General features: G+C 52.8%; 1 protein-coding gene across 1 annotated transcript in view; it reads right to left on the bottom strand.

The window, feature by feature from the left end:
- Positions 1-1,956: 1,956 nt before the first annotated feature.
- The window catches only part of DSCAML1 (DS cell adhesion molecule like 1), a 348,259-nt gene continuing 322,895 nt past the window's right edge, over positions 1,957-27,320 (bottom strand). The window contains exons 20-33 of the mRNA XM_027036614.2: positions 22,167-22,306; positions 16,074-16,227; positions 13,605-13,722; positions 13,074-13,237; positions 12,731-12,829; positions 11,862-12,050; positions 11,128-11,415; positions 9,474-9,629; positions 6,913-6,943; positions 6,666-6,784; positions 6,231-6,383; positions 5,414-5,608; positions 4,486-4,797; positions 1,957-3,004 (exon numbers count right to left, since the gene is read on the bottom strand). Coding sequence (XP_026892415.2) covers positions 2,529-3,004; positions 4,486-4,797; positions 5,414-5,608; positions 6,231-6,383; positions 6,666-6,784; positions 6,913-6,943; positions 9,474-9,629; positions 11,128-11,415; positions 11,862-12,050; positions 12,731-12,829; positions 13,074-13,237; positions 13,605-13,722; positions 16,074-16,227; positions 22,167-22,306 — 2,594 coding nt within the window. The 3' untranslated portion in view covers positions 1,957-2,528. The remainder of the gene's footprint in view (positions 3,005-4,485; positions 4,798-5,413; positions 5,609-6,230; positions 6,384-6,665; positions 6,785-6,912; positions 6,944-9,473; positions 9,630-11,127; positions 11,416-11,861; positions 12,051-12,730; positions 12,830-13,073; positions 13,238-13,604; positions 13,723-16,073; positions 16,228-22,166; positions 22,307-27,320) is intronic.

Below are 27,320 nucleotides of genomic sequence, written 5' to 3'. Positions count from 1 at the left end.
GTCCAGCTGGTCTCCCTCGTCCTGGCAGACGCCTCGCCTGCAACGTCCTGGGGACAGAACTGCAGCTCAGCCTCTGAGCGAGCACAACCCCGGGCAGTGTGGCTCTACGGTTAAGGAATCAGACACCCTGGGGCTTGGATCTAAGTGCACCTTTTCCTGCCCCTCTGACCTTGGATGAGTTACTTAAGTCCCCACACCCCAGCTTCTCACCAGTCAGACGGAGACTGTGACACCTGCCTCCCAAAACTGCATTGAGGTCACATGGGCCGACACGAGAAAAGCCTTCTGCCCAATACCTGGCACATGGTGGAGAGCTTGGTAATGTACGGTCACGACAAGGTTTCCCTCTGCAACCTTAAGCAGGTGCCTCTATTCTACTCTAGATTTGTTCATTCCCTCATGCTGGTCGGGGTTGGGTCCGATTCGTGTTTCCCCAGTGTCCAGCGCAGGTGGGGGCAGGGCGCAGAATGGGGGCTCTCAGCCCCCATCTAGAACTCCCAGGCTGGATCATTGTGCTTGCAGTTCGGGAGTTGACCTGCAGATGGCGCACGCAGCCATGGGAGGCGTCCTGCCTGGCTACTGAAGGAGTGAAGCTGGGCTATCAGCCGGTGTCTGGAATGCAGGCCCTTCGCATTATTCTCATTATTGCTGTTGGCTGGTTCTCTTGGTTGGGTCCTCGGCGTGGGGGCTGAAATGGAGTTTCCCCTGGGCCTAGGAGTCACCAAGGAGAACAAGGCGTCTGCCCCCGCCCCTGTCATGGTGCCTACCCCCTTACCTTGTACCGGGGACACTCACAGGGACAGCTCCTCTGTTTCCCACACTCCCTGGGTGCTCACGGAGTGTTTGAGGAAGGAGTTGCTTTTTGGAAAGTGCTTCCATTAAAGGTCATGCATCCCAGGCAGGGTCTTGCTGTGGCCAGATGGGCAGGGACAGCTCACCTGCATCCTGCACAAAGCCCTCGTTCTTCTCCAACCCTCTGGGCCCCTTCCCAGTCCCTCCTCTCAGCTTCCGGGGGTACGGCAGGTCTCAGAGACTCACCTTCCTTCCAGATTCCCGATCCAGAGCTCAGCCTTCACTTGGGGGCACTGAACCCCCTATATGCTTCTTAGGTGCACTGTCTTTTCACCCAGGGGTTCCTGGCCATGCTGGAGGGAGGAGGGAAATGGCCACCTGCCCACGTTCCCTCTCCTCGGCCTACTCAAACCTGAACGTCCTTGGAGGCCCCGCCCCCACGTCCTTTCATCAGATAAGGACCCTCTGGCACATCTGCCTGTGCCCCCATTCCCTTCCACCTGGCAACCTGATGCCAACTCCTCCAAAACCAGGCAAGGTCCCCGGCATGCCTGCTGGCCCATCCTCTTTGGTGGAGCTCCATTTCCCTCCTCCATGAGCCCCTTTCACCTCTCCAAACTCTGATGGCCTCACTCCTTCTCCTTGGCCTCACTTTGCCTTAACAGCCTAGAACTTCCGGCTCTGTCCCAACCCCCAGGATACATAGAATCTCTTCCTCCCCCTCCCAGTTTATAGGCACCTCTTATATGACTTAAGTGGGCACTTGTGTTTTGCCTAGCTTTATTTCCCTGGGCACGGTCATGTTCTCCTGGAGGAGAGAAGCCAGCACTTACCCTCCCCCCCCCCCCCCCATTCCAAGCTCCCCAAGCTCTCAGTAAGGTTGCCTCATTTTATAGATAAGGAAACTGGCCCAGAGGGGTTTAGGAGCGTGCTCAAAGCCACACAGCTGGCCCCCTTTAGGGGCCAGCCCAGATCTGAGAACAGAACAGGTGCTCAAGAATGCACCCGGGCTAATTAAAAGCCTTTTAAAAAGTTTAACCTGCTGAGCTAAAACCCACGCTTCTCACAGTCTCCCCATGAGAGATAGCCAGCTAGGCATAGGGGCCTTTCCTTCCTCCCTCCCCTCCCCACTGGCCCTTGCCAGATGGGAAAGAAGCTACCACGTAGAAACATAACCTTTATTGCACACGGCGCTGGGTTTTTTTTCATAGAAAAAGGTATTAACACATAAGCATCTGCAAATTGAAGCAAGTCCTGGTTTTCTTGGAACAGTAAAATCGCATGCAGTGTCTCTGAGTTGGGAGTTTGGTCTTTGTCAAAACCGCCTAGATTGAAAGGAGGGTTGAGTGAGTAGGAGGGAAAAATTGCTGAGTCTTTGTGCCTCTGTCTCAAAATAAGGGGAGAGAAATATATAGATACATAGCTTGTCGACATGTTCCCATCTCCCTATATATGTATATAGATCTCTCCACGCATATTTTGTGGGGTTGGAGGGGTTGATTTGTACTGTTAAATTCTTTGTGCCCTGGCTTCATGGAGAAGAAGAAAATAGTTTCATTTGTACAAAAGAGTTCTATGTACAAGCGTTGATGACTCGGGGGGGGGTTTCTTTTCGTTGTCGGTTGGTTTCTGTCTGTCAGTTTAATATAAATAATGCAGGAAAACAGCCAAGTTGGTGTGTGAGGGCTGCAGGTGCAGACAGGTCCGAGCGTGGGGCCGCTTTTCTCACCGTGCCCCTACACCAGAGTATAGGATTTCGAGTAGGCCCCTGCCCCCTGCTTCTGGGATCTCCCTACCCCCGATGTGCTCATCTCGAGAAGTGAGTCCCTGGAGCCCCCCATTTTGGTGTGTGGGCCCCCGGCCCGCGGAGGCTCGGTGCTGGGGGCCGGAGGGGCGGCACTGGGGGCCGCGGGGGGCTCGGCAGGGGTGGGGCCGGGAGCTGGGGGGGCCGTGCCGGCTGGGGGTGCTGGCATGGCCAGGGTCCTCTGAGGTAAAGTGGCTGTGGAGGCGGCAGCAGGGGCCCCTGGGTGCGGGAGGCCCAAGGGCTTGCTGGCAGGGTCCAAGGTCAGGTGGCGAGCCTGGGTGTGGTAGGTTCGAGCCAGGTTCCGGATGGAAGCCTCTCGGGGTGGGACCACGGGACAGGGCTCGCGCCCATCTGCCTTTCGAAAGAAGGCCTCCGACTTGGCATACAGGGGCAGGTTACAGTAGTCACCTGGAATCACAGAGCCAGAAAAGGTTGGAGGCAGAGGCCTCTGGGAGCCAGCTTGCTCGTGCCACCCCCTACTCCCCAATCTTTCCCCCCATCTGACCTGGGAGTCCCTCCACAAGCCGGGCAATCGTCAGTTACTTGACCTCTCTGAGCCTTGGTTTCCTTATCGGTGAGATGTGGACAATCGCACTTCCCTATAGGATTACCGTCAGTAGTGAATGAGATCAAATACGGAAAGTGCTTCAGTTACCATGGCTAGCACATATAGTAGTTGCTCAATAAATTGATACTTGTTGCTAAATGGCCGATATACGCTGCTCAGCTTCACCTGGGGGAGAGCTCATTTCTGAAAACGACGACTCCCCACGCTGAGCCTGATTCTGCCTTCTGCCACATATTCTGCCACATAGCAAGCGCCCCCACACCTCCACCTTTCCCACGGCTGTCGTCCAGAGGTCTGAAGTCAGCTACGTTTCCTCACCCCTCTCCTTTCTCACAGGTGGGATCTTCCTGATTTCTCAAACCACCTCCATATGACACGCTTCCGGGACCCCTGCGCCCTGATCCCTCGGCTCAATAAGCATCCTCACCTGTAAATGTGCCTCTGTCCTGTGACTGTGCCAGGAACTTTCCTTACATGATCTCATTTAGTCCCTGTAGCCCCCTGGATATAGGTTAATACCTGCCCACATTTTGCAAATGAGGAAACTGAGGTTCAGAGAGGTTAAGTAATTTGCCCCGTTTCTCCCAGCTAGAAGGGGTAGGGGTGTCATTCAGGGCTGCGAATCTCCAAAGCCTTTGTACTTTGTTACCCTGGGCTCTTCTCTAGATGGTCCCGAGGGCCCCGATCAGCATGGCCACTGAGCAAGGCCAGCAGCGAGCAGACCAGACTGTGCATGATTTGCACGGTATAGTGTGGTCCAGTGCCCGTTGATGGACCCCCCTCCGGTTATCCTACGGCTGTCCCACCAACCCCAACAGGCGTATGCTCTGGCCAGGCCCCTGGGTCAGACAGTTCCCAGTCAGGCTAGGTCACTGCCCACCGTGAGGTTTGGTCACCATGGGCTGAGCTGCCAGGATTGTTCCTTCGCGTCTGGATTGATTTGAAAGGCACTGAGACCCACGGCCGTTGGGCAGCTGTGTCCCCACACTGGCACAGCCTCGGGGTAAGGGGAGGATCACTACGTCCTGAGAACCTGCCCTGCGTCGGGCACGTCCAGAACTTCCGGTGTCCGCTACGACAACGCAGAGTATATGCTGTCACTTGCATTTTACAAACGAGAAAAGGAAGGCCAGAGAGGCTAAGTGACTTCCCAAGGCCACGGAGGTATTAAGCGGCTGAGCCAGGATATGGACCCTGACCTGGACTCTCCCGAGTCCTTGCTTTGCGCTGCCCACGCCGCCAAGGAGCCCTGCCCAGGCGGGCCGGCCCCATGTGGTGGCAGGGCAGGGGACACAGCAGGGGAGGGGGGCCGAGCACTCACTCTTGTTGGCCCGGTGCGGGATGGGCACAGCCACGTTCTTGCCTCGGTCGGCATCCTGGGGCTTGGGCGGGGAGGCGGTAAAGCGGCAAATGCCGGGCTCTGAGGGCGTGCTCATGGACGTCATGCTGTCCGCGTTCTCGTTGGTGCCTGTGGTCATCTGGTCAGAGGAGCTGTCGGAGATGAAGCACTCGGTGATCTCGAACTTGGCGTGCTGAAGCTGTTCTTCCAGCTTGGCGTGCTCGTAGGCCCGAGCCAGCTCTTCGTACGTGGACGAGGCACTCTCGGTGGACACCATGCTGTTCCGCCCTTTGTCTGGGGAGATGGAAAGTGTGGAGGTAAGAAGAAATGGGGGGCGGGTCATGGGGAGAAGGGTCTCATTTACCAATGAGACCAGAGCTCACTTTGGATTCTGTGTCTCCCTCTCTCTGCCCCTCCCCTGCTCGCGCGCTCTCTCTCTCTCTCAAAAATAAACATTAAAAAATAAAAACAAAAACGAGACCAGACTGAGCAGTGCCCCTACCCTTGACCCCAGTGGTCATCTCTGAGGACCCTGATCGCCCCCTGGGAAGGTAGCAGTGGTGGCCGAAGTGGGGTCTTTGGTGAATAAAGGGCAGAATGTCTTCCATTCTTGAAAATAAGCACCCACTCCCTGGAACACTCCGCTCTTTCTCCAACAAACATCACACATACCATTTTCTCTGACATCTTCTGGGATAGCCAAGTGAAATCCTTGACTAAGCAGAGCTCAGCGAGGTCAAGTGTTTTTGCGCCAGCCACACAGTAAGTCAGTGGCCAGCTGGCAATGAAGCGGACTTGTGTCTTGGCCCCCATGAGCTGGTGGGTAGAGGCTGGGAAAACGGAAGGGGGAGCTGGAAGGTAGGGGAAGTGAAGAACAGAGAGCAAGACGCGGGCAGGGCCCTGGGCTCACCTGTGTCCTGGGAGAGGCTGGCACTGTAGCTGTCACTCTCAGTGACAGTGACACCATGCTGGGATCCCACGGTGCGCCAGTCAGAGGTGAGGGTGCGGGCAGGTGTGGAGGCCTGGCACTTGGTCAGCGTCCACTGGCTTGAGTACCGGTTCCGGGTGCTGTGGGCTGACTTGACGTTCTTCCTAGACACTGGATCTGCAAACAGGAAGCGATGGCTAGCACGTCCACTGAGGGCACTGAGGCCTGGGCAGCTGGCACTTACCAGAAGGGCAGTGCAGAGCCAGGGAAGAGGCATAAGCAGCCACAGAAGCTCCCGTGGGGAGGCTGAGCATGTTGCCTCTCCCAACCACATAGCTGGCCCCGGAGGAACAGAGCTACGGTGGTGAGGTGTGGGGGCAGTGGGTGGCATCCTGGTCCTCCCCACCCACCCCATCTTTTCCTTCCGCGGGGGGAAGAATGTCGCCTCCTCTCCTGCTGCCTCCTGTGCACTCATTCCCCATAGCCCTTGATGTGTTCTATCCTGATGTCCAGAGCTGCAGCGCTAGAGGCAGAAGGCCTTTGGAGAGCAAGAACACCCAACCCTCAAATGTCTAGGTAAGGCAACGGAGGCCCAGAGAGACAAAGTTAGCAATATACCCAAGGTCACAGCTAAGTAAGTCTTCAGTCAAGGTCTATAGACTCTAACTCCAGTGTTCTTTGCATTCTTCCATGCTGTTCCTCTCCCACCTTTTTTTTTTTTTTTAATTGGCTGTGCCCCATGCTGTTCCCAAGACACCCTGTGCGGGAAGAGGTCTGTCTCCCTGGGGATAAGGCATACTGGTGCCTGGCCGGATGTCAGACATGTCGATGAGGGGTCCTGTGCTCTGGATGAGGGCTGGATGGTGCAAGGAGACACCAGTGCAGAAACTCTGCGGGTTGACAGCTTGGCTGAACTCAGCATCCGTCACAGGAATGGTGGCTTTGTCATCTCCTGGGGGAAGAAGGACAATGAGTAGGAGTCTTTCTCTTTGGACGTTGCAAATGTCTTTTTGTCTTTATCCCACGTTGAGACCCAGAAAGGACAGAATAATTCTCTCGGCTAGAGGAGGAAACTTAGCCCTTGAGAGAAGCTTCAGTGAGTTCTGAGGTTGCTGAGTTGTTGGTGGGGCTGCTGCCAGAGCTCTGGGCACTGCTGGGAGGGCTGGTGGCTGCCCTTTGTGGGTTGTGGCCTGGGGGAGAGCGGGACAGAGAGCCTGCGGCTCTTGTCACTCACCCAGCTGCTTGATGCCCTCCTTGTCCTCGATGAGCAGCTGGACCCTGGGGATGTCAATGTGTAGCCGCGGGCCTTGGGGAGGCCCCTTCACAGGGGTGTCAAAACTTCGGTTGTTCTTGCTGTGGAGAGAAGGGCCAGCGGTGGGTGACTCAGCAGCCATGAGGGGCTGGAGGAGAGGGTTTAGCGGGACAGTGGGGTCTTAGAAGCCTGTCCTCTGCAGGGGAGGAAGCAGCCATGTGACACCTACCTTATCAACATTTCTGCCAAACTCTTTGCATCTGCAAAAGAGTAGAGAGAGGGGCTTGGTGAGAATAGAGTCTGAGCACGATGAAAACTGGCAGAGGCATGGGGGAAAAGGTGGGGGAGTTCCCTAAAATGGGACCAGAGCTGGTCTCCTGGGAAGAAGAGGGAGAAGTGAAAAGGCTTCCAAAATGGTCTAAAACACAATAAGGTCTGACTGCTCCTGGTGTGAGGTTTGGCTCAGGTCTGTTTTCCTTTCCTCAGATTTTTATCTAATATGGAGGTCCTTCCCAAAGGAGAGGGTATGTAAACCGCTCCATCTGTTTCTTGAATCGACTCTAATTAAACAAGACAACATAGCAGGCTGGGAATGGGTACCAGTGGAGGGTCCATCCTCAGTTGTCTGCTGAGAAGAGAAGAGAGTGAAGTTGAGGTGGTCAGTGGGCATCCCTAAATGACTATGAACCAAGAGACTTCATTTCTTCCTCTTGGGCACCTGTCCCCAAGAAGTCCATGGATGAATTGACAAAAAAAAAAAAAAAAAAAAAAAAAAAAAAAAAAAAGAGTGAGAGAAGCAAAGGGCCTAGTTAATCCATTAAACCTCTGAGGAGAATGAGAATCATGAAACTAATCTGTCAGAATGAATCTAGCTCCAGGTATATATCCAACCATCTACTCACCCATCCATCCATCCATCCATCTATCCATCCATCCATCCATCCATTCACCATTGATCCATTTACCTATCAGTCTATTTATTTCTCCACCCACCCATCCAGTCATTCATCCATCATCTACCCATTCAACAATCCACTTGTTCAACCATCCATCCATCCATCTATCCATCCAATTATCCATTCATCTACTCAACCATTCATTCAATCACCTATCCATACATCCATAAAATCATACAATCATCTGTCCATCTTTTTTTTCCCAACGTTTATTTATTTTTGGGACAGAGAGAGACAGAGCATGAACGGGGGAGGGGCACAGAGAGAGGGAGACATAGAATCGGAAACAGGCTCCAGGCTCTGAGCCATCAGCCCAGAGCCTGACGCGGGGCTCGAACCCACGGACCGCGAGATTGTGACCTGGCTGAAGTCGGACGCTTAACTGACTGCGCCACCCAGGCGCCCCTCATCTGTCCATCTTATCATCCATCTATCTATCCATCCATCTATCCATCCTCCAGCCATCCAAACATCCATTCAACTATCTACCCATCTACCTAATCATTCATCTATTATCCATCCATTCAAATATACATCCATCCATCCACCTACCCATGGATCCACACATTAATCCATTCAACCATTAATCTATCCATCTATCTAATCATTCATCCATCCACTCCTCCATCTATCTATACAGCCACCTATCCATTAAACCACCTATACATTGAGCCTTTCATTTAACTACCTATCCAGCCATCCTTCCATCTATATATCTTTCCATCCAACCATCCAATTAATCATTCAACCATTCATCCAATCATCCAATCATCCATCTGTCCATCCATCCATCCATCCATCCATCCATCCATCCATCCAATCGACTCCTAAACATGCAAGGCAGTGTTAGTAATTCCTCTTTTGTACTACTGTTGTGCCCTGGCTTCTCACGTTAGACTGTAAACTCTATGAGGACTAGACTCATAAGAGTCCTCTATGAAGACTATGGACTCTTCCTTCTTCATTTGTCTTTATATCTCCAATGTATGGAAGTATCTACAATACAGCAGATATTCAATAAATGTTTTCCAAATGAATGAATGACCATCTGTTAAGCAACTACTAGGTGCCAGACACTGTACTAGGCCCTGGGGAAATCAAGGTAAATCAGACCCATTCATGCCAGCCTATGGTATCATGTATTAGGATAGGGGTGATATTCAAAATATTTAACATCAGACACATTCTGGAAGCAACACAGTCAGAACTGAGCAAGGTCCTAGAGACCACCTGCAGGTCTATGCTTTAGTGGCCAGCTCCTAGAAGAATTGCAGGGATCCTGTGTGAGAGAAGGAAGATCCAGGGTGGAAGGGAACAACATAGAAATGTTTATTCTTTATTTTTTTTTTAACATTTATTCATTTTTGAGAGACAGAGAGAGAGAGAGAGAGAGAGCACAATCAGGGGAGGGGCAGAGAGAGAGGGAGACACAGAACCGGAAGCAGGCTCCAGGCTCTGAGATGTCAGCACAGAGCCTGACAAGAGGCTCGAACTCATGAATCACGAGATCATGACCTGAGCTAAAGTCAGATGCTTAACCGACTGAGCCACCCAGGTGCCCCTAACATGGAAATGTTTAAATATTTAAACCAATATGGCTTTGCCAGTGTGCACCTCTAAAATTCAGCCCTGGTTAGGTCAGGCACAAAGTCTTGGGGGCACAGAGGAGGAAGCAGTGAGAACTAAAGTTTCAGAAGATTGGAGTAGCAGCTCGCCCTTAAATGAGACACAGGTACACTCTCTTGCCCAGATGGTGCCATGAGCCAATGAAAGGTGGCCAGCGTGGCTGAGGGCCAACACTCCTTCCTGGGAAGCCCGTAGGAAACTTGCCTACCTCGGAGCCGCTTCAGCCGCTTCTCCTTCCTCTTCTTGCGAACGATGAAGAGCAGTGCCACCCCCAGAGTGGCCAGGATGACCGGGCAGCCAATGGTGAACAGCTTCTTCACATCATCCCCTTCACCTTGAGCAGACTTGATGGGAGGGATGGTACCTGAATGGGGTGAAGAAGGGAGTCAGATGTCCCTTATGAGTAGGATCTATACAGAGTCCTCCGGGTGGGGTAGCCCTCGAACCTCTCTTGCTGCCCTTGGTCTCATTCTGACCCCCACTTCCTGGCACAGAGCCCCAGCCTTCCCCTTTTGCCCTCCCCACCACCCCCCAAATTCTGGTCAGATCAGGACATCCATGAACAATCATGTCGTTTCTATGCTGCATTATGAAATTGATGACTTCGTGAGGCTGTTTTAGAGTTACCCTGAAGTCTTTCAGAGATAGTCTCCTTCCTGTTGGAGTTCAATGTTCATTTCTAGAGGGGGGACAGATGAGCGTAGATGCCCCCATCCAGCTCGTAAAATGGGGGAGGGATAGCAGGATTCAGAGAGAGCACTGTCAGAGCAGTGGGATCCCAGGGTCTCTTCCCCAGATGGGAACAAAGCCATTCAATGCTGCATTGTCTCCTTGATCCCCCCCTCCCATGGGCAGTATCTGCTAACTTTGGGTGCCTGCACAGAGGCAGTAAGTTCTGCTGACATAGCCCTCTGCAAAGCCCCTCTTTGGCCTGTTTCAAAGCCTTGAATAAGAGCCATCTCCTTCATGTAGCTTCCATGTTTGAGCCCATCCCCTTCTGCTACTGCTTTTCTTCAATTTCCTTAACGCACGGGTCGACTTCATTTACCTTGTGACAATGGATCTCTATGAATTCAGCCTTCTATGTACCTTTAATGTATGCATGCACGTGTGTGTGTGCGCGCATGTGCATGTGTGTGCATGCGTGTGTGTGAGCATACGCATGTGTAGGAAGTGCCCCACATGGCAGACACCAAACACCCACGTGCTCATCTACACCTCCCAGACTTCCTGGCAGTTAGATGAGAATCAGGTGACTAGTTCCGGACAACAGAGTGTGAATAGAAGTGACGTGCGTCACCTCCTGGCCAAGGCAGTTAAGAACTGGGGTGCCTCTTTTACCCTTTTCTTCTTGGTGACCTTGGAGGCTACCCATTCAAGATGGCAGAGCTAGAAGATGGTGGCCAGCCAACCCTCTCAAGGCGTTATGAGAGCAAGAAGCAGATCTTTACTGGGCTAAGCCCTGGAGCTTTTAGTGTTTATCTGTTACTGCAGCACAGACCATCCCATCCTGGCTAATGCACCATGTTAGCAGAGGGTCCTCCGAGGGCAGGGCCTCAACTACACCTCTACATTCCTCTCCATCTCTCTGAAGCAACAGAGAGCAAGGACTGCACCTTCCAAGACTGTCTGTCTTAGTGTGACCCGTTTGCCTGTCTGCAGGTCTGTATGGTCATGGGGGCACCTGCCCACCGGCCTGCCTGCCTACCGGTCTGCTGCTCCCTTCCCTGTCTCCAGCTTTTTCCTCCCTGTCTGTTTTTCGATTTGTCTGTCCTGTCTTTATGCGTCTGCCTCTCTGCCAGCTTCCCTGGGGACACCTCCCCGCGGTCCGGGTGCTGCCCCTCCCACCCTCTCCGACTCACTCCCGTCGTAGTCCAGGGTGGCGAACTGGGCAGTCTCGTTGCCGCAGCCGGCGCTGTTGCAGGCCCGCATGCGCAGCTCGTACCACGTGGCCTCGCGCAGCTCAGTCAGAAACACCTCCCCGGAGCTGTTGGCCCGCAGCCCCTGCCAGGCCCAGGTGCCCTTGGGCCGGTACTCCAGGACGATGGCTGTGATAGGGCAGCCCCCGTTGTTCCAGCCCTGCAGGTTAAGCCGAGCATGCGTGGAGTTGATGTGGGTGAACAGGTGCTGGTCTTTGCTGAAGGAGGGCTCTAGGGGGCGGGGGGGCACAGGGAGAGAGCGTGGTTAGAGACCGAGAGAGAGGAGGAGGGTTCGTTCATCCGCGGGGGGAGGAGTACCCTGGGCCAGGGGGGCTGCAGTGGCTCTGGGAACAGCGTTTGGCACAGATGGGACTAGGGATGCCCCAGGGGACAGAGGAGGAGGGAGATGAGGGAAGGACCTGGAGAGAAGGCCTTGGCAGAGGAGGAAGGGATGTGGGGAGAAGGAGGAGGCGGCTGTCACCATCGGCTACCCCGCCAGGGAGGTGGGGCCTGTTTCTCCTACTGTGATTGGTCATGGTGCTATCCATAGGCCGGAACGCGGCTAAGCCCCTCCCCTCAGTCTCTGCTTCCCAGCGCCCTCCTTGCCTACCCCAGCCGTCTTCCATCCCCATGGCCTGGGCCCATCTCTCCCCATCTGGGTGATTGCTAAGCCTCACCCCGCCCATGGGTCTTTGCCTCGATGATCTCGCTGATGCGCCCGGAGCCCACGCTGTTCTTGGCTGCCAGCTTCACCTTGTACCACGTGCCACACTTGAGGCTGTCCAGCTTAAAGGACCGCTCCCCTGAGCTGATGAACACATCCTTCCACTCTTCGCTGTTGTCCACCGAGTACTGCAGCACGAAGCCTGCCCGGGAGGTTTGCCTGGCTCAGGGCGGGCGTGGCGGGGCCTGGGACACCCCAACAGGCTTCGTGGGGCTGGGCTCCGGCAGGGGCAGAGTGGGGCCTTTGGTGATGGGGGGAGGGCCCATGCAGGTTGGACCCAAAGCTGCAAGGAGTTTTCCCGCTCTCTCTTTAGCAGCTAAGGTGGGGAAGGGAGCAGAATCCAGAGCCTTGAGGCTTAAAAGGGACCCTACTTAGACCCTGCTACTCCAGGGATGGTCCCCGACAGTGGTATTAGATCACCTGGGGGCTTTTCAGATCCCATCCCAGACCTCTTGAATCAGAATCTGCATTCTTTAAGATCCTCCTGGTGATTCATGTGCTTATTCAAGGCGGAGAAGCACTCTCTGTCTACTGTTACAGATTTGGGAACTGAGGCCCAGAGAAGAAAACAGATCTCTCCAGGTTCACACAGCTCACCAGCAGCATTTGGGGTGGGCCGTCTAAACGTGGGATACCTAGGCTGGTGACTTTCTGTGGCACTTGGGTAACTTCCTACTGGTCCGAATTGCCCATCCCCCTGGCCATTGATCACTTCTGGGGCATTATGTGGACCAAGTGGTGGGAGTGGGTGAAGCCCTTCCCCTGCTCCTGGGCCCAGAGTTTCTTCCCCTTTCCCCCCCTCCTCATCCAGACCCCTCTCACCTCGGATGGAGCTGCCCCCATTGTCACCTGGAATCCAGGTCAGGGTGATGGATGAAGCGGAGGTTTTAGAGACAGTGAGGCGGGGCTGGTCCGGGGGAACTGTGAGGGAAAGCCACCAGCCCTCACCACAAAGCATTAACATCCGATGACAGGGGTGTGGGGTCTCCCAGTTGCAAGTGAGGGCCAAGGCCTGGCTTTCCCACCCTCTTGGAGCCTCCCTGGCTCCCGCTCCTTCTCTCCATCCCTCCTGCCTTCTCTTCCATGTGGCACCTCTGTCCCACCGAGGGTCTGTCGCCCAGGTCGTTGGGGAGGTTGCCGGGTGGCCGGCCTTCCAGGGTCTTACCTTGCACCAGAAGGTTGACGATGATGGTGTCAAAGCCTCCAGTGTTGGTGGCCGTGCAGGTGTAGTAGCCTGAGTCCTCAGCCTTCACAGCACGCAGCAGCAGTGTGCCGTTGGTATGGATGAGCCGGTGCCCGTCCATGGACACAGGGATGGCTGAGTCTTCACTGCAGGGGTGGGAGGGCAGAGATGGGTTATGGTAAGCATCCCCTCTTCCCGGGGCCTCCCTCAGGACTGGAGGCACACAGGGCTGGGAGCAGAAGGAGGCTGGCTAGGCGGCCCAGGGCCCTTGGCTCTGCTCAGCACTTCCTGGGGATATCCCGTAACCCTGCCCTCTTCAGGCACCCAGGGAGGGGAGATCCTTAGCCGTCAACGGTGGGGAGCCAGGGAGCCCAGGCCTCCTGGGAGAGCAGTAGCCGTGCACCCGGCAGGGCCTCTGGTCAGCTGGAAGGTAAAGGCACCCAATTCTTTTCTTTATGGCTCATCTACCACCCATCACTTGGGTCACTCAGCCCTCCAGGGTCCCGCACATACCTGTCCTTGGTCCACTTCACAGCAGGGGCTGGATCTCCCACTGAATTGCAGGGCAGCCGGACATCTTTCATCCAGGGTGTTGTCACGGTGCCTCCGAATGAGATGATCTTCGCTGGGGCTACGGGGAGGAGAATGTGAGGGCACCCCACTCCTACCCACAATGCTGTACTGGGCGGCCTTTCTTGGGGCTTCCCAAATTTACGCATCAAGCCCCCCGTCTCCTACCTGACCTCTGCTTTGAGCTTGGAGCAGGGGTGGGTGCAGGCAATCTCAGATGGGAGTCATTGGTTCAACAAACATTTATCAAATAAATACTTGCTATGGGCCAGGTCTCCCATGAGGCTCTGAAGACTCACACAGTGAAGAAGATCTATTCCCTGTCCTCGAGTTGCACATCGTCCAGGACAGACACTTAAAAAGGATCATTATGGGGGCAGGGGCACGCCTGGGCGGCTCAGTTGGTAAAGCATCTGACTCTTGCTCTCTCAGCTCAGGTCTTTATCTCAGGGTCATGGGTTCCACGCTGGGCGTGGAGCCCAACTTAAAAACATTTTTTTCCCCACGGGTCGAGAATACTATGGTGGGGATAGGTACAAGTAACCGTGGGAACCCACAGGAGGAATGGACTCCGCCAGCTTGGTGGTGGTGGAGGTGACAGCCAGGGAAGCTTCTGGAATTGGAAGCTTTACCTTGAATCTTGAAGGCTAAAAAGGAAGGCCCTGTGCAGGGAAGGAGAGTCATGGTGGGAAGAGGCAGCAGCACCGAGTAGAGGCCTGGAGGCCTGGGACCCGTGGGAAGTGTGAGGGTCTGCAAATACTCTGACGTGACCAAAGCCCAGGGTGGGTGGAGGGGGATGGGTGGTGAGCAGGAGCAGAAGCATGGGCGGCGGGGGGCGGGGGGGCTCTGTCGGCAGAACAAGGAGGCTGGACTTCCTCTTGGGGTCATGAGCTGATAAGTAAGTAGTGACGTGTTCAAAGTAGAGTTGCAGATAAAGCCCCGGTGCCAGCAGAGGATGGCTTGGCAGAGGACGTGGCCCAGTGGCAAGATGGTGGCCAGAGAGCAAGATGGTGGCTGGAGCTGATGTAAGTGGGGCAAGAGGTTAGGGGCTCCAGGAAGCACCGGCAGGACTCGGGGAAGGACTTGCCTTTCAGGAAGCGATAGAGGGGGAGGGGACGATGACTGCCCGATTCCGGCTGGGTGCTGGTGCCCTCACAGAGACCAGGCACACGGAAGGAGGAGGAGGAGGAACGGGGATACTTCGCTCCCACTGAACCTGGGGTCACCCGCGTGGAGTAACTGGAAAGCACCCAGATATACAAGTGTCCCACGGACACCGATGTGGGAGTCAGCGGCCCAGGGACTGAGTCACCGGGAGCAGGAATGTAGACTGACACAGGGGTGGCAGTAACATACAGCCACAGAGGAGAAAGGAACGTCCCCCGGGGTTGACAGGAGCGTGCTCGGAGCACCAGGATGCACAAGCAGCCTCACGGAAAGCAAGAAAGGCAAAGACGTCAAGGGCACCCGGAGAGGGTAGTCGCGTCAGGTCCCTCTCAGACCACCGGGCCGTGTCACAGGTGTTAAGTTAACCAGGCCACCAAACGCTGTAGAGCTCCAGACCTGGTGCTGCCACGTGGCTGGGGTTGGTTCCCAGGGCCCCAGGGCTAGAGACTCAGGTGGCTGAGGGAGGAGGCCGGCCCAAGAGGAAGGTGGCCTTCCCACGGAGGCCCAGAACCAAGGCAGAGGACTGAAGTTGTGGGCCGGCAGCGGGTCGATCCCATGGCCTGCGGTCTGCACAGAGGGCACATCAGCTGCTGTGCAGCTGCCTCTTTGCTCCCGGGCTGGGGCCTCACACCTGTCATTCCCTGTAACGCGGGGGTGCATATGCCCTCATGCCATACTTCTGCCCAGGCCAGGGATTCGATGGGGGTGTTCCCTAAGAACAAACTCCGCGTGCGGCATCTAGCCCAGGGCCTCCTAGGTCTGCGCTCTCTAAGTGTCCGTGCATCGAGTGAATCAGCCATCAGAGGCATTACCTCTACCGGAGACGTCTAGGCTTTCAAACGACGAAGCTCCCTTTATGGCTCTCGGCCCCGTGGAAGCCCAATACCCTGCCACCGCCCCCTCTGGAGGAGCCGAGCCTTGGGACAAAGGCTCTGCTGCGAGCTGGGAGCGAGACTGATGTCCCTTCTTTCGGCCCTGGAGTCGAGTTTGGAGGAGGGACCGGGGCCCTCCATGCCACCCGGCCCTGAGTAGCTGCACGGCCTGGAGCGTGCTGTAAGGCTTTCTGGGAGTCAGGGGGCAGCAGAGGCCCAGTGTTGGCGGATGCGGGACGGAGGCGGGTGGCCCGCCAGCTCCTCTCAGCCAGGTGGCAGAGAGGGTGGAGAGAGACACCCCCTCTCTTGGGAGAGCCCAAATTCTAGAAGGGGGCTTCTGGCCGCTTCTTCCCCTCCGGCCTGTGCCGCTTACCCTTGCCCGCAGGCTCAATGGTGACCTTCTCGCTGCTGTTGCCCCGGCCGGCAGAGGTGACGGCGGCCACCCACAGCAGGTACTGTTGCCCACGGTTTAGGTGGGCAATCCGGTAGAAGAGCTGCTCTGGACTCGTCTCATACTCGCTCGGAGCCTGCGGGACAGGGGCAGGGAAGTGTAAAACCCAGCCTCCTGGGCCTCCAGCCTCCAACCCCCGACCCCAACCTTCCTCGGGGGACCTGGGCTCAGAGTAGGGGGGTGGGCCAGTCAGGGGGGTGGGGAGAGGAGGCAGGATCCTGCCTCGTTCGCCCTTCGTGGTTCGGGAGCAACAGTGAGCAGAATCTGCACCGGGCTTGGCCCTGGGGGCTCGTGGGCCTGCTCTGGCGTGGTGCTGGGCCAGCCTCGGTTTACTTCTTTGGCCGACCCAGACCCTGGCAAGTGTGGCTGCAGGTCAGGGGATGTGAGTGTTTCGGGTGAGTGATGGAGGGAGTCCGGAGAAGGGAGAATGGAGGAGGGAGGGTCCCAGGAAGACCCCGGGGAAAGGGAGTCTCTGGGAAGAAACTAAATTACCGCATTTGCCTTATTAGGGCTGTAGACGGGCGCCCCCAGCCCGAGCCCGCTCTGCACCACCTCCCCGCCCCGCCGTCTAATTACCACTCCTTCATTCTGCGGGAGCAAAGCGTCTGGGGGAAGAAGGGGTGGGAGATGGAACTCGGAAAGCTTCACGGGACAACACTTTATTAATGATTATTAGTGGTATAGATCACCGTGTATATTTGTAGCTTGTATAAATCTATACATTTTTTTTTTAACCAAATGACGGTTTTGACAAGTTGCCAACAAAACAATATCGGATCCCAGTGGTTTTACCAGTTGCTTTGATGAAAAGATTATGTTGCCTTGGAAACCAGAGGCTCAGATATTGAAATGAATTTGAGAAGGAGCTTTTGATGAGCGCCAGTTCGAAGACCTCCTGTCAGCCCCTTCCCTGGTCCAGGCGGGAGGGGGCTGACTTTCATTTTATTTTTTGGTCAGCCGCGGGGAAGGGAAAGGAGGGCAGCACTGGGGCCTCTTTGAAATCAGGGCAGAAGTCTAGGGAGGGGGGAGCAGCCCCCGGAACAGATGGGGGGCCCTGAGGCCAGAGGGAGCTAATAATTAGTTATCTCTGCAGTCACGGGATCGTGCACACACATGCTCACATGCACGCTCACGCGCATGCGGACACGTGGACACATTCATCCACATGCTGAGGGACAGACCTGCAGATAGAGATGGGGTCACAGAGGGACATTCTCTGTGCCCCACGGGAGGACTGAGGGGCCCGATGACTTATGGCAGGAGAAACCATCCTTTTTTGGCCCCAGGCCATCTGCAGGGAGATGTTAGGAAGGAGGCACAGGCGTCTCCTCAATACACATAGAGCTGCCTGGCAAAGTCTCCCTCTTGCCTCCCTAATGGAGATTTGGCCTTGAACCCAGGGGGGTCCCTGCTGCAGACAGGTGCAAAGCCACCTTCAGCCTTGGTAGTTGGGAAGTCTTTGCAGGCTACGGCACCCAGGGGACCGTGCGGGTACCTGTAGTTCCTGTCTGTGCACGAAGTGGGTGGTGTAGTGGCTCCAACACCCGCCTGCCCTTCTTACCAAGTGTGAGTCTCACAGCTCATACACCTTTCTCTCTCAAGGCTCCTGGGGCCTCGGTTTCCTATTCTGTGAACTAAGAAAGCGATACTGCTCTGCCTACCCCGTGTGGTTACAGAGAGGCACAAATAGGCAAGCGCTGGGCGAGTCCTTTGTAAACTGGGACGCGTTCTTCTCCCGGCTCACTCTTCCATGAGGATTGAGGTGTGCATGTGCACGTGTGGAGAAAAGTCGAATGTGCGTGCTTGTGTGTCAGTGTGTACGTGAGCGTATGTTTGTGTCTACACAGGAAAGGTTTGGCTTTCCTTTGAAGGTGTTAGCATCGTATCCAGATCCCGGGGTCTTCCTTTGAACCTGGGCTCCCCAAGAATCTCCTGAAATCGCTTTTAAAAACACATCACTGGGGGCGCCTGGGTGGCTCAGTCGGTTAAGCATCTGACTTCGGCTCAGGTCATGATCTCGTGGTTCGTGAGTTCAAGCCCCACGTCGGGCTCTGTGCTGACAGCTCAGAGCCTGGAGCCTGTTTCTGATTCTGTGTCTCCCTCTCTCTCTCTGACCCTCCCCCGTTCATGCTCTGTCCCTCTCTGTCTCAAAAATAAACGTTTAAAAAAAAATAAAAAATAAAAACACATCACTGTACTCCCAAACAAAGTCCCAGTGGATCAAAAGTTAAAAAGAAAAAGGTAAAACTATGAACATATTTGTCTTTCTAATCATAAAAATAAAGGCAAAAATCACAAAGGACAGTGATTCATAAATTTGAATTATATAAAAACAAAACCTACGGCACACCAAAAACAGTGTCAAAAGGCAAGCAATGAGCTGGCAAATAATTGCAGCCAATACGATTTTTAAAAAGGTTATTATCCTTCTATGTAAAGAGCACTCACAAATCAATGAGAAAAAACCATGAACCACCCAAATAAAAAATGCATAAAGGACATGAATTGACAATTTTACCCAAAGATGAAAAAAAAAACCAGTCAATAAACATATAACAATAATCAACCTAAGTATTAATGAAAGGAATATACCTAAAACAGGACCCCTTTTTTCCAATCCAACTGGCAAAAATGAAACATAATATAATATTTTGGATTAGCATCGGGGTAAGAAACAAGTATGGACTTATTTTGCTGGTGGAAGCATCAATTGGTTCCAACTTTCTGAGGGGTAATTCACAAACACGTATGCACATTTTAAGAATATCCATATTCTTTATGACTCAGGAATGACCATAGAAATTTACCTAAGAAAATGATAAAACACGTGCATAAAGACTTATCTGAAGAATGTTCAATGACATGTTACGTACAATGTTGAACATTTGAAAATAGATGAAAGAATAATGAGGGCACCAGTTAAATAGATTATATACATATGGGCATTCAAGGTCATGTTTGAAAAGAGTATGTGATGGTGTGGGAAAGTGCCTAGATATATTACATGGAAAACACAGATTATATAACATTATGTAACAATTCATTTTAATTTTTTATTAACCCCCCCCCCCATAATATACATACAGATCAAAGGCTGGAAGGCTATCTACCAACACACCGCCAGCGTTTATCTTCAGGGAACGAGTACATGTAATTTCTACTGTCCTGTCTATTCTTTTATGTATTTACAGAATTTTGTGCAATAAAATTGCATCATTTTGATAATCAGAGAAAAACAACAAGTGTATGAACACGTTTGGTACAATTTCTAACGGGACTCACTGCAGTTCTGGCTGCCCCCAAGGGCATAACTTGCGGGAGCCCACACCAGATGCGGTTCCCGTCTATTCTCAGGGTTCCACACGTGCGTGCTCTTACACCCTAGCACGTGTGCATACATTAGACTCACGTGCATTGCCTCTAACCTCACACTCACACCCGTGGTTTTGCCCTGTCGCGTGTACACGCCTGTGTCCTCACCCCCAGCGCTCACTCCTAGGTCTCTTTCATAAGCGAATTTGTAGTGCAGTTGTTTGGAATTTGGAGTATATTTGTGCAGAGCGGTAACATCACACATCACACATCACACATCACACAGTGTGGTGGTCGGGTGTCTGGGTCCCTCGCTGAGGCGGTTCCTCCTCCATAAGGTGGCTGAACTGAATGAAGTTCTCATCGCACAGGCCCCCTGGCCCCTGTGTGCCACTGTCAGATAGGAACCGTCCCCAGGAGACAGGGGCTTCCTACGTGCTTGTGCTCAGGACATGAAGAGAAGTGGGGAGGGTCCCAGGGTCTCCAGCAGGGCACGGGCCCCAGGAGCTCCGTTCTGGGGGCTCGTGAAGCCTGAGTTAATGAGGAGGCAGCACTCCTTCGAAAGGCTTCATTGTCGGAGGAGGAAATGACCGCACAAAGCCAAGCTGGACAATGACTACCCTCTCCCGTCAATTCATGAAGGGAAACTTGCCCAATGTCTAAGGCTTTACAATTGCCAGGCTGCTCGTAATTCATTCATCAAACATGCATTTAGTGGCAATGATGTTCCAGGCACAGTGTTTGGCAGCTGGGGGACCCAGAGATGAAAAGATGCTGCCCTTGTCCTCCCAGGGCCCCACGGACCAGCACAGGAGCCAGAGAAGTGAGCAGCTAATTGCCATCAAATGCATTCAGCGTATGACAGAGGATAAAGACCATGCCACGGCAGGGGTCAGCAGTGGCAGAGGCGTGGGCTGGGAAAAGGCACAGCGGGCATCCAGAATGGTGATAAGCTTAGGATGTGTGTGGGGGGTGGGGGAGCAGGGGGAGAAGGGAAGGAGGGGCAGACAGCACGGCTAAAACATCGATTGGAAAGTTGGCACAGACACCCAACAATGGCAGCGCATTCTCAACGTCCAGACCCCAGGGCCCCGCATTTCCTCTCCTGGGTACACACCCGACAGGCACACGTACACACGTGTATGGGTGTGCATAGCAGTGCCGCAAGGAACAGCTCCAAACTGGAACCTACCCAAATGCCTATCAATGGGTAGTGAAATGGATAAAACAATTCTATATACGCACCCAGCGGAAACCTATACAGAAGTGAAAGTGAATGATCTATAACCACACCCAACAGTGTGGAGGAAATTCACAAGTTCAAAATAATGTTGAGTAAAAGAAGCCGGATTAATGGTATGAACTTCACTTATATAATGGACATAAACAGGCAACACTAATCTGAAGTCAGCATGGTCGTCACCCTGGCAGGGGAAGGGTGGTGACCGGGAGGGGCACAAGGAGGTCCTCTGGGGTGTCCTGATGTCGTGTTCCCTGCTCTGGGTGCTGCTTGCCCAATGTGCTAGGAAATGTCATGGAGCCGTACGCCCACGATATGTGCACTTTTCTGTATATGGGCTGGTGGCCGTGAGGATGGAGGGGAGGACGCAGAGTCACTAAAAAGCCCACATTTCTGGGCTTCTCCTCTGGCAAAAGAACTCTGGCCTCACTGGTACGGAGCTGGGCCACCTACTGCTCAGAGGGTAACTCAGAAAGACCACAGGAGAGCAGAGCGGAGCTAGAGATGCTTCCTGGCTGCCAGGAGCTCATCCGCAGATGCTCAGGCTGCTGTCCCATCACAAGCTGCTGGCGGAGGGGGAAGCTGGCCACCTCCTGCTCCTTGCTGCCTGCCTGAGATGTCCTGAGCACATCTCCCAGCTACTATTCCCGCACACCCCTGGTGCGCCCCGCCCCCTCCCCACTAGACTGGACACCCCTTGAGGGCAGGTGCACCTGCTCATGTAACTAGAACGGCTGTGCTCCAGAGTAGCCACCCAGCAGAACTCAGTGCTGGAGAGGCTGGAGATCGGGAAAGGCAGAGGGAAGGATGCATACTATGGATATGCTATGGATATGCATAGTATATGGATATGCATATCCATAGTACTGCACTGTACTCCCAGCTTTGGGCAGATATTGAAGTCTGAGTCCTCTCCCCAGCAGTGAAGCCCAGCCCTGGCCCAGAGAGAGATGCCCTTGCCTTCCTTCTACTGTCTGCTATTTTCCTCCGCCCTCCAGTGGGTTCCAGGCTGACAAGGCCGCTCAGGGCAGAGCTCCAGCAGCCCTCGGAGCCCAGACCATTCACGCTGGAGCGTGATTCATTTCCAGAGGCCATGGACCAGGCAGGCCCCAGTCACCAGCTCTGGGGCCTGATAGAACCTTCCTTGGTCAGCCAGACCAGAAGACCAGAAGAGCCCAGGCCTTGGTCTCCCTTTCACATCTGCTTGGCGGTGACCCCTGACTCAAAAGAAGCCTCCAGGGGTTGTGACCACCTTGCAGCCCCTGGATCAGAGGACTGACCCAAGATGGGCACCAGGTAAGGCTTCAGCTGCTCTTGGGTGACCAGTGCCCATTCTTATCCATGAATTTAGGTAGAAACATGGACATAAGCAGCCCCCGGGTTTGACCCGGAAGCCAGCTGGTCTTCAGGGTACTTTTCCCTTTCTCCTGTCCCTCTCATCATTGGGCACTGGGCCCACTTACCGGCTGGCCGGACCCAGGGCTGGAGCAGAAGATGGTGTACTTGCGGATCACCCCATTGGGCTTGGCTGGGGGGAGCCAAGAGACAACCACACTGCTGGCAGACGAAGGGACAGCTTTGATGCCTGCAGGGGGACCTGGAACTAAGTAGGGAGAAGGCCAGGTCAGTTTGGAGAAGGGAGGAGGTTAACCTTTGGGAAAGAATAACATGGTGGGGAGAGTGAGGCAGATCAATCTGGGAGAGCTTCCTGGAGGAGGCATCCTGGAGCCATGGTTTAAAGGGGGGAGGTTCCAGCATGGCAAACAGGTAAGGAGAAAGGTGATCATTTGGGGCTTGTAACAAAGTTTCCAAGATGAAGGCATTGGGAAGGGCCAGCTTCAAAACTGTTTGGCCAGAACCAAGGACTTAGGACACTCAAGAGAGAAACAGAACCCATGGGGATTTCACATTGATCCCTAGGAACTTAACCTGCTTCCTCTCCCAACGTTCAACTACTAGCTTGTATACAGACCAAACATATATACTGGTCACTTTGCTCTTTGGCCTGTGAGCTCCTTGAGGCTGGGGGCTCCATGGACTCACAGAGTGGACTGTGTCCTGAGGGTCAGAGGCTGGCGTCAGCCAATGGGTGACAGGGTTTCCTGCCATGTGCCCAGGGCACTGCCCCTGGGATGCTGCTTAGGCCCTTTCTGTTTTTAGGAGGGCAAGTCTACTTGAGAATTGGCCGGGATATTCATCCTAAGGGCACACCAATTCATATGTATTCTGCCCTCCCACTGTCCCCATCTCTGGTCCTGCCTGGCCCAGCTGGGTCCCAGGGTTCTGCTTGGGCGACTGGAAGCTTCCTGTTTTCAGCTCCCCTTCATCTGTCCCTTGAATTGCTGTGCACTTGTCTTTCCTCCTGGGAGCTTTATATGCTCCTTTGAGGACAGTGATGGCATCCGACTCAGCTCATTTTGCCTCCCTGAGTCTCAGTTTCCCCATATAGATGATGGACATAATAACAACCACATTAAAGGTTTGTAGAGACAGTTAGTACTAATTAAAATAAAGCACCTGGCACAGTGCCTGCCACATAGAAGACAATAAACGGTGACAATACTCAGTTTTGCTCTAGCATCTACTGTGATTTTTAAAAAAATCTAGTAAGTGGTCAACAATTCTATGCTAAATAAAATGACGATCCATCATGGCCATTCATCCAGGGGCCTGAGCCCTCCCTCACAGCTATGGCCCTAATATCCTGCTTCTGCTAGTGTCTCTGCATGCTGTGGAGTGCAGGGGGCCACGGGTGGCCACTGGGGCTGGCCAGCGTGCTAACTCAGGTTCAGATCTTTTTCGCCCTTGCTCACTTCTTTTCTCAGCAGTAATCGAGAGGGGTATGTTGATATCTCCCCCACAACTGTGTATTTGTCAATTTTTGTAGTCCTGTCGGTCTTTGCTTTTATATATTTTGAGATTATGTTATTAGGTTCACAACAAATTCGAAACTGTTTTATTTGACTAGTAAATTGGGTCTTTTATCCTAACAGAGTGTCTTTCTGTATCTCTAATGATGCCTTTAATCCTTTCACATTGAACCTTTCTCTACCTTTACGTCTTAGGTGTCTCCTATGAACAGCACATAGTTGGGCTTGTTTCATTGCTGGATGGGTCTGACAGTCTTTATCCTTTAATTGAATAATTTAGTTGATTTATCGTTAATGCAATCACTTATATGTTTGGGTTTAAATACCTCAGCTTACTAAATACTTTTATTTTCTTTCCTGCTTTTTTCTTTTTTTTGAATCGAGTCTTTTAAAAAATACTTTATTCCCCGTCTTTATTAGATTGGTTATTAGACAGCCTTTTAGGGGTTACTCAACGTGAGCCTTTACCAAAGCCTAACAACATTAATTGGCACCTTTTTTTCTCTCAGACAATGCAAGAGACTTCAAACTTCTTACCCAATTTCTATGCCTTTGTTGTATATTTTAGCCACACACACACACACACACAGATATTAGACCCTCCCCAAGATGATATCACTATCATCATCATTTTACACAGTCAGTATTAATGGAGATTTACTCATACATTCACCATTTGCTTGTTCTTTGCTTCTTGCATCATGGAACTCATAGCTGGGATCATTTTCCTTCTAGCTAAGGAATAATACCCTTTACTATTTCTCTAGAGCAGGTATGTCGAGAAAATACATTTTCTCAGTTTTTGTCTGCAAACGTCTTTATTTCATTTTAATCTTGGAGAGTATTTTGGCTCGGCATAAAATCATAGGTTGACAACTATTTTCCTTACACACTTTATACCACTGCCTTGTTTTCTGGCTTCCTCGGCTTCCACTGTTTCTTGTCTTCTTTTTATTATTCCATTGTTTCTGATAAAGCAGCGGTTAATCTAATTGTTGGTCCTGTGAAGGTAACTGGTCTTCGCTTCGGTTGCTTTTAGGAATTTTCCCTTTGCGTTTCCTGTTTAGCGGCTTTATTGCGATGAGCCTAGGTGCGGACTTCCTTAAGTTATTGCTTGTGGAGTCTGCAGAGTGCTTTTTGCTTTGGGGATGGATGTCTTTCATCAATTCTGAAAAGTTTTCAGGCATTTTATCTTCTGCCCCGTTCCCTTTCTCCTCTTCTTCGGGACTTCTTCTCACATCCTCTGTGCCCTGGATATTCAGAATGTGGTCCAGTTGTCAGCAGAAGCGTCACCTGGGAGCATGTTAGAAATGCAAAATCTCAGGTTCCACCCTAGACCCTACCGAATCAGAATATGAATTTTAATATGACCCCCAAGTGATTGGTATGCACAGTCAAGTTTGAAAATCACTGCTCTATCTCTGACTGGTTCTTTTATTTTCCATTCGTGTGTCTTTCTGAGCTGCTTTTGGGTCTTCTGATCTGCCTTCCAGTCTGCTAGTTATCTCTCCAGCTGTGTCTCATTTGTTATTAAATCTGTCTACCGAGTCCTTAATTTCAGGTTAATAGTCGCTCTGGTTTCTAGATTTTCCATTCGATAGTCCCCAGTTCTCTTAAAATTTCAATCTTGTTAAGAATAACTATTTGAAAGTTCATATTTGACAAAACCTGTGTTTGGACTCCTTGTGGGTCTGTTTCTTTTATCTGTTTCTTTTTTTTTTTTCCTGCTTTTGTTCATGTTGTTCCTCATAGTTTTTTACTGGGTGCCAGAGACATCATTTGCAAAATTGTTTGTAGAAATAGTTTGAGGCCTCAAATGATGTAATCTCCCTAAAGGGAGAATCTGTGTTTGCTTCTGACAGGGACCTGCAATCTGGGGTTACCTTACTCTAACTTCCAGGACTGAGATGATTTGAAGCTGGGCTGTGTACTTCTGGTGCACCTTTAATCCTACAGTGCTGCCCTCATGGTCTCAACTCAAAGTGAGGGGGACCCGCCTGCCCCAGCAGGTCCTTGACTCCAATCCACGGCTTTCTAGTGCTGCTCCGATTCTCAGCCACTGCGTCCAGATTCGGCAAATGTCCCCCACGGGGAGAGCGGTTCCAAATGCCAGGGTCACCTCCTGGGCTTCCACTCTCCCTTGGATCCTGGCCCAGTAATTCTGCACTCTCCTGCCAGCTCTCTGATGCCTTCAAGCAGGTGTTTTAAAAAATATTTTATCCGGATTTCCTAGTGTTCTCAGCAAGAAGGAGAGTGGGTTTGAGTCACGTAGTCCACCGTTACTGGAAGTGCAAATCCTCTGACACGTCTCTCTGAGCTTGTCTCCACCTCTCCCTCCACCTTCCCCTCCTGCCTCCCTAGCACACACCTTCTGCTTCTCTGCCTAGATGCCCACAGGTTCTAACAGGCTTCTCTGAGGCCAGTCCTCATCCCTGCCCCCCCCCCCCCAGCCCCTTCCTGCCATCTGTCGTCCACGCTTCCGTGAGGGTTACCTTCCTACAACACAGGTCCAGCCAAGCCTCCTCTTTGGCTAAATATCTTTAAAATGGTTTAAAATCCAGCTCAGCCTTCACTCTGATTTGGTATTCCCAGGGGAGTTGGGGTGTCAGCAAGAGGCTTTGTTGCTCATGAACAGCAAAGTCCAGTCAAGTCAGCCTGAGACCAAGTTATAGACTGGGGGATTCGGACGTAAGAAATGAGCTTGGGGGTGCCTGGGTGGCTCAGTTGGTTAAGCGTCTGACTTCAGCTCAGGTCACGATCTCACGGTCCACGAGTTCGAGCCCCGTGTCGGGCTCTGTGCTGACAGCTCAGAGCCTGGAGCCTGCTTCGGATTCTGTGCCTCCCTCTCTCTCTGCCCCTCCCCTGTTCATGCACTGTCTCTCTCTGTCTCAAAAAAAAAAAAAAAAAAAAAAAAAAAGAAATGAGCTTGAATTTATTTGACTTTGTTTTCATTTTATCTTTTAATTTATTTTTGGTTTTCTCTACCTTTCCTGCTCATTTTTTCCTTGGAAACATGCAAAATCCTGAGCTGGCGGTGGGGTGGGGAGGGGAGCAGGCAGGGGGAGGTAGGTAGGGAGTCACAGTGTCTTTGGCTATTCGTCCAAGCTCCCATGGCAGAGCTGGAGCCAGAATGCGGGCCTGTCTGCTTCCCAAGTCAGCCGGAAAGAGCTGTAATAACTGCCATCGACACAATGGGAGAACCTGGAGGAGGTGGGGCCGGGCTGGTGTAGTGCCCGCTTGTCTGCCCGCCCATCGGCTGTCGTTCTTTCCTGATCCTTGGGGACCCATGCCCCTCTGTCCCTCAGAGAAAGCCGTCCCCATCAACTCCACCAGGGGATTCACCATACTTGGGGGAAGTCAGCCGCGGTCATTCCATTCCCCTTTCAGTGACTGGCTTCGCAAGATGCACGTTGCCCCAGGGTGGCCAATGGGACATGAGGATAAATCTGTTGAGGAGGGGTTTTTGGGCCGGTTTTTATTCACTCCCCGAGAGAGGCAGGCCCATAGGAGGAGGCCACTTCTCCGACTCTGAACTCGGTCTTGTCTGCCGTGATGCCGGGAGCCGCGGGAGGAACAGGTGACGTGCCGAGGACGGGGGCCCACGGAGTGAACCAACCCTGTGGAGCTGCCTCCTCAAGACCTCTTGTTACATGTGATAATAAATCCACTTATTGCTGAAACCTTTTTTTTTTCTTTAACTTGTATTACTCACAGCCCAAAGCTTCCTGTCTCCTACAGAATAGACGA

This window comes from Acinonyx jubatus, chromosome D1 (genome assembly GCF_027475565.1).
Source record: "Acinonyx jubatus isolate Ajub_Pintada_27869175 chromosome D1, VMU_Ajub_asm_v1.0, whole genome shotgun sequence".
Classification (NCBI taxonomy): Eukaryota; Metazoa; Chordata; class Mammalia; order Carnivora; family Felidae; genus Acinonyx; species Acinonyx jubatus.
This window is presented reverse-complemented; position numbering and strand designations above follow the sequence as displayed.